This window comes from Gavialis gangeticus, unplaced genomic scaffold, assembly GCF_001723915.1.
Source record: "Gavialis gangeticus isolate Ggan-Ray unplaced genomic scaffold, GavGan_comp1, whole genome shotgun sequence".
In the NCBI taxonomy this organism is placed as follows: Eukaryota; Metazoa; Chordata; order Crocodylia; family Gavialidae; genus Gavialis; species Gavialis gangeticus.
In genome coordinates, this window is record NW_017729024.1 from 19,111,445 (window position 1) to 19,118,770 (window position 7,326).

The 7,326-nt window shown below is 39.0% G+C and overlaps 1 protein-coding gene across 1 annotated transcript in view; it reads left to right on the forward strand.

Moving 5' to 3' along the window:
- EDIL3 (EGF like repeats and discoidin domains 3) overlaps positions 1–6,979 on the forward strand; it is a 430,122-nt gene extending 423,143 nt beyond the window's left edge. The window contains exon 12 of the mRNA XM_019518185.1: positions 2,717–6,979. Coding sequence (XP_019373730.1) covers positions 2,717–2,866 — 150 coding nt within the window. The 3' untranslated portion in view covers positions 2,867–6,979. The remainder of the gene's footprint in view (positions 1–2,716) is intronic.
- The last annotated feature ends 347 nt before the right edge of the window (positions 6,980–7,326 follow it).

Sequence of the window (7,326 nt, forward strand, 5' to 3'; positions counted from 1 at the left end):
CAGGGGTTAGGGGGTGGGACTTCTGGTCACAAGATGGTGACCAGGGGATGGGGCACCTCTCAAGGGGCAGAGCTACCCATGTGGCCCTTGACAGCTTGCCAAAACTCAGTAAGCGGCCTTCCACCCACAATAATTGCCTACTCCTGCAGTAGACTCTTGAAAATCCTATTCTGAATTCCACCATTTTTCCCATTCTCATACTTTTAAACTATATTAATAAACTTGAAACATCAATGGATATTCAGTTTTGCACTTCAAGGTTGACTTCTTAGCAACAATGAAGTCAGTGGGAGTGTTATGATTCACTTTAGTAGAATCAGGATTTTATTCCAGAGCACCGTGCTGCAGGAGGATTTGAGTTTGGGGGTTATATCCACAAAAGACTAAGCAGCCTGATCCATCAGCTAACCAGCTAGATATATAAATGGTACTGAAGTACAATATACATACCTCAGTCAAGAAGAACAATTCAGATCCTACAGGACCCATGGCCACTGTCACTCACAAATGCAGTGGCAGCACTTACATTTCCATAATAACCTTGGTGATTTCACCAGTCATTCAGGAAGTGGAACACCTCTGTTCTAGATTATCTTCAGTGTAAAGGGGATTTAAACTTACATCTTCCATTTCTTAGGAGAGTGACTGTCACAGAGCACTCAGGTGCCCTGCGCCAGAGAGCAGAAACGGCTTGGGAGAGGCCCCTAGTGGCAAGAAGAGGGAGGCTCAGCTGCCAGTCACCAGGGCAGCCAGAGTCACAGGTGCTGGTTGCTAGGGCAACCGGTGGAGCCAGCTGACAGGAAGGGACAGGGCTTGGCCCTTCTTAAGCCCAGGCGTGAGGCCAGGAGGGCAGTTCCCCTCTGGTGACCAAGGGAGGAGGAGCTCAGCCAGTGCAGACAGAGGGGAGAAGCCCGAATCCATGAGCATCCCCTGATTGCTGCTATGGGTTGGAGTATTTCCCGGTAGGGCTTGAATGTTTGTTCTGGCCAGACGGTTTAGCTTTTTAAGTTATAGCCTGGGGGCTTTGTGTTTTTGTGTTCGCTGTTTGACTGGAGGACCGGGTGAGGCTATTAGGGGTTGGAGAAGGCCTCATAGGGACTCCATGGTAGCGTGGGGACCCTGGTGCCAGAGAGGGCACAGCATTTGGAGTGCATTAACCCCAGCCCCAGAGCAAGGGGGGCAGCGAGAAGCCCCAGAGCAAGGGGGGCAGTGAGAAGCCCCTGAGAGAAGGCAAGGACAGGGCCAAATCACAGCAGGGCCCAGATCGAATACCATGTTAGTACCATCTGCGAGGCTTGGGCTGTGGTGTAGGGGAGGAAAAGGAGCCGCAGACAGCGCCCCCTGGCACCGGGGCACATCAAGTGGGCAGCCTTCCGCTAATTACAATCAATCAATCAATCAATCAAGATCAAGGCATGGCAGGCGAGTAAGCAGGCAGTTGGCCCATAACAGGAGGGTGGAACCACCACGAGAAAGGCTCCTGTAGCAATACTCCTGTCAGTGACTTAACCACCGGACTATAGAATAGTGTAGCTGGTGACATTTTCCATCTGTCCAATTAAAGTTGGCCCACTGGGCAGGGAAGGGTGAAAAAAATGGAAAAGAAAACCAAGCAAGCTACAGCATGGATAACTGTGTAGCTCGGTGAGGAGGGAAGGAGTCATCACTTTTGACGGCAGCATAGTAAAACAATTCTAAAAGTGTGTTTTCAAAAGATTGGAAGTTCTTTTTCTCCTTTCAGTCTTCACCAATTTACTTTTCATTTGTATTTACTTATAGAAAAGCAGTATTTTATGGTTTGGTGGCTAGTGAGAAATGAAATGATGGTTTTAGTCCAGTTACAAGTGGACAGATACCCATTGGTAACTGGTGGTGAGTGACAGTTTTCCTGGAAGACATAATAAACTATCTACTCTGCCCTGTTTACAAAGCAATGCAAGATCATGTTTTCTTCTTCTCTTCTTGTTGTATATTCTTGTTGAATATAAGATGTCTGTCTCCAATACTATCAATATGGCACATTGAACAATAAATTTGTCTCCTCCATGCGTAATGCCCTTTCATGAATGATAAATTTGTCTTATATACTGGCACCTACATATTTCAGAGATAGGCATAGTACATGTGCACATGTACTTAAGGCAGTTTAAATTATAGAGAGACTACAGGGACAACAACACTAAGGGGTTGATATATTTACCATAGGAGACCATTTGTAAGCTGAGTGCAGTATTGATTAGATAAATCAGATAGGATTTGGGACAGCAAAATTGCTTCTGAATTCAGTTTCATTCATGGCAGTGTAACATGCTATAGAAATGAAGCAAATAGATCAACTGGTTTTGTACTGCGTCAAAAAAATTTCAAAGCTTTGGAGTTTTAGCTCAGAAAGGCAGTAGCCCATAGGCTTGCTCCCCATTGAAACACTAAACAAAGCTAACTGTGATAAAGGGAATTAAATTTAAAAAATTCTAATATTTCATTACAAAGCCTTTTTAAAGTTTATGCAAAATATTTGTTGAAATGTCAAGATATTTTGAATGAGCTCTTGTAAGACCTTGTCAGAGGTGATGGAATATTCAAATTTTTTACCTATGGAAGATGCAAGTCAAAAGGTAAAGCATTGACCAAAGCTCTGATCCTGAAGAAAAACTTAGGAGAACTCATCACCTATATGGAGCCTCACTGATGGGATTTTTTATTTCTTACCTTCCAGGTTTTCCAGGGAAATTTTGACAATGACACACACAGAAAGAATGTGATTGACCCTCCAATCTATGCACGGCACATAAGGATTCTCCCTTGGTCATGGTATGGTAGGATCACTTTACGGTCAGAGCTGTTGGGCTGCACAGAAGAGAACTGAAAAGGATCTTCGCTAAAAACACACCTCTATATTCTTAAAAGTATCTCCGTAGAAGAAACTGTGCAAAACCTGTATGAAGTTGAATGGGTTTTTTCATGAACAAGTGCTCACTTTATGGTAGGCCGCTAACTGTCTTTTGTAAGGAGGTCTAAGCCTGCCCTTTAAATGATCCAATCCAATTTTGTCCTTTAAATCCGTTACAGTATTGTCCCTCTCGCTGTGGAATTACCTTTCTAGTTTTCTTCTAAGTTGTTCACGCTGGTTGAAATGTGTTAGGAAAGAACAGCAGCATCCTTTTTACAAGGAAGGAGAATCAGCATGACAAAGCTCATTTGCAGCTTTAGAAAAATTGGGCTGACACACACTTTGCAAATCACACTCATCTTACTTGTAAAAAGTGATACTGCAGCTTTTAGCAATAAGTTTTCTCTGGGATGACTGCGTTATATTGTTTCCCTTGTGCCTATCAAACACTGTCAATATTTCTGACACACATTTTGAAGATACTCTGTGGTGCAAAGCACTTGTGATATTACACATCATCTTTCATTATATTTATTTAAACTGCAGAGTTCTTGCAAATAAGAATCACTTCCACCCAGTTTTACTTTGTTCTTACTTTGTTATGCATGTGATGGCCATAGCCTCTCTTTTCTATATTTAATCTCATTGTTAACAAAGTCTTCTCTAAAAGAGGTGTCCTATTTGTATATGGAACAAAATCTGCTATCAGTATATTATGAAGTTAATGAGTGTGTCAAATCAAACTGTATGAATTTGGTTTGCAACTATATTTGTCACAGAGTCTGATCATACATACTGTAAATCCAGTTTGACCTAAATTCTTTTTGAGTGGATACAGGCACATATTTATGCTGCAAAAACAGCATTAATATGACCACATATTCGGCCTTGCCCAGAAATGGACATACAGTCCTCACAGACCTGCCCACAAGATTACTTTTGCCTGATGCCTTCATAGTCTCCAAGAGGGAAGGTGCATGTGGGGTCAGATAGTAGGTGCTAAAGCATATAAATTACACACTCCAAACCCAGACACATACATCCCAGTAGGCCCCGTCTGTGTTGCAGGCCATAAAGTTCCTACAGAAGGTGAACTCAACAGGAGCCAAAGTGTGCAAATGCAAGCATCTTAAGATCCTGCCTTGATTATAACTTTTTAGGTACATATCTATTGAGCAATATGAGGCTTGAATTTGGCCCTGTTTCTTGACTTGTAGACTATTAACAGAATAACTTCCTTTTTAGCCCCTCCAAACACACTACCTTGTTTTAACAACATACAAACCAGATTGTATCAATTGTGAGGCAGGAATATAAGGGCACAAGTGATTAATAGCTTCATCCCTGCTGTGTGGAGGAACAAAATTAAGAGAAACTACATGAGGGGAAACTGTTCAGCTTGGGAGGAACTGGAATGTGTCAGACATATAGGGCATGGATTCACTGATACCAGAGAGCTACATGAACACAGAGTGGTGGATGTTAGGAGCAACATCCTCCCTAGGATGTAGGATGTAGCTGGAAGTAGTCCTGTGACATGGGAGTTACGGCTTCTACATTAGTATTATCAGTTTTCCAATGACACATCTCTTTTGCAGTGTGAGGTAGTGTAATTTTAGTGGATAGGGCATAAAACTGGGAATTGGGAGATCCTCCTCCATTCCCACCTCTGTTACTTACTTGTTTTGTGCCCTTGGGCAGGTTACTTTACCTCAGTGCCTCAGTTTCTCTATTTGTCAAATAGGGAATAATGGTATCCACTTTTTTAAAGTATTTTGAGTTTCACAAACAAAAAGTTCTATATGAGAGATTGTTGTTTTACTGCCTTCTTCTCAAATTGTGGGGATAAAAGGTAGGGACCCTTCTATTTATTTAAAATAATGTTATCTGAAATATCAGATTATTAGTCGTAGTTTAATTTCATAACATGCTGATGTAGATATGTAGTATTCCATGTTCCACTGTGTTTGTCACCATTACATTCTCCTTGACTCTCAAGCATTGCATTCTGAACCTGAGCCCTGCTTCCCAGATAAATAAGTTGCCTCTAATCTACAAAGCAAAAGCTTATTTTTTAAAATGTTTGAATTTCAAAATGTGTATGATCTCACATTATCCACATAGAGAAAATATCCATTTTGCTTTAAAAGACCTGAAAATAGTGACTGGAAATTTTCAAAACGGTTTGTTATTGATTACTAGAGGTCTTCTCTAGGGTTAATCTCAAATTACTTGAACTAGTAAAGAAGAACAAAACAAGAAAAACCCCTGCCACTATAAAATGATTTAACCCTTAAGCTATATTTATACAAGTATTTATTTTATAAGGCTTAGACATGGATTTTCAAAGACTTTTAATTAAGAGTCTATAAAGGTAAAAGAAAGTATGTGTAAGAAATGTTGAGGTCCTGTGCAACACTGCTAAGTTATTTTGTCTTTCTTTTTTTTTTTATTTGTGCTGCATAACAAAAGCCACTAGACTGTTAATGTCTTGTCTGTAACTGTGTTAACAGCATTCCTTAACAATGTATATATGAAGTGGTCTTCAATCGTAGTGAACAATTTTAAAGAGAAAGTCAATCATAATGGCATTTTTAAAGAGGAAAAACTATTGGAGTAAAGGGGAACTGATGTATTCCTTAAATTACACACTGCCCATGTTTTGCACCTTAGGCTCTTCACAGAAAGAAAGTTGAGTAGTAATGTTTGGATTTTTCCTGTAGGTGATATGTAAAAGGGTCTAAATCCAGCTTCCTATTTTGTGAAAAAAAAAATCCCCTGCATTTCACTGCAGGTATTAAATAAAAAGCACGCAGACACCACCACAAGCTGCCTGTGCTCACAAAATCGGAGGCCGCTTCAGAAAATTAGGCCCTCTAGGTCAGCAATTTGCTTTAATGTTGTTTTTCTAATTTAGTTTATATGTTCATGAGTAATTGTTTCTGTTTACTGGTACTTTAATTTAATACTTTTTAAAATTCTGAGTCCTGGCTTACTGATAATTTTTCATGTTCATTTGCACGTAAAAAATAGCATCATTATGCAATGGGCTATCATAATTTTCTCATCTATATTTTACAAAGTTAAATATTTCTATCTGTTCATTTTTGTCAGTCTTCATCAGTTCATTCTTCAGAGCCTGAAGAGAAAGTTCCAAATGCAGTATTGTTATAATGCCCTGTGATACTATATGATGCCTTTACATTTTCAAAAGATTCACTGGGGATTTTTCTAGTGACATCATTCAGTGTTTAGTTGCCAGATCACTTTCTTTAAACTGAATTGTGTAACTGTAGTGCCAAATTCTGCTCCAAGTGGCAGCCATATAAATCTAAAATAAATCCATTGAATTCCATGGAATTACTTCAGATTTAAGATAGCAGCTGAGAGCTTGCTTCGACCCATCACCATCATTGTTCCTCTTTTTTTTTTACCCCTTTGTAAGCATTAAACTCATTGTCCTTAGGCGTATTCTAAACAAGTCCATCCATTAAAAGCAACAGGAATTCCACACACACAGAAAGTGTAGAATATGTCCCTTTTAAGAAAGGTTGGGAAAACATTCTGAAATAATCTTTAACTTTTGTATTAATTGTAACAATGACATTGAAATGGAGTGACAATGTTCTCCTAATTAAATTTCACCCTGAACCAGTTAAATATTTGTAGGCAGACTTCACCTTTCTATGGCTCTATAATGTGCTACTTTTATAGCCTAAGAAATAAAACAAAGGCACAAGGCTTAGTTTTAGCTATATTCTATTAAGGGCTTATCACATTAACTGGTTCTGATTTTTAGGTTGACTTTCTCTTTCGGAATGACTGCATACAAATTAGTGTGAGTTTTGAAGACTAAGGATACTAATGAGTGTATCTTTGCTATACAACAACTATGAAATATAATATTCAGTGCTGGCTTCTGATGTGTCAGTAAGTACAGAAGTATCTCAGACACAATGACCTTTGCAACCTTTCAAGCTGTGTAATATTCAAATGTTTTTGTATATACTTAAATCATGTAGAATGATGTAAAACCAGTATGACCTTGTCTAGTCTTCAAACTTACCAATAAAACTTTTGAAAAATGAGGACCTTTTTTAGTGGTTATAATGAAATACCTTGAAAAAGATGCAAGTTATCTCAGTCTAAATGGCAACAAATGCAGAATGTAGATACGATATGGAATTTTGTTGAATGCAATCTTTGATCTTTAGGGTGGGTAGGTTTGTTCTTGATGATATCAACTCTTTTAACATGCTTCAAAGAGCTTTTTTTGTTATTTCAGATAAAAATGCAAAGGTTCAAGTGAAACTAACAATTATTTCATATCTTGTTGGAGTTTGGGTGGGCACCTGCAACATAAACATACATCTAGTTTCCTATAATTCAAGTATCTAGGACAGTCTCTGTCTTTCAGTATCTCACCAATGCATTGT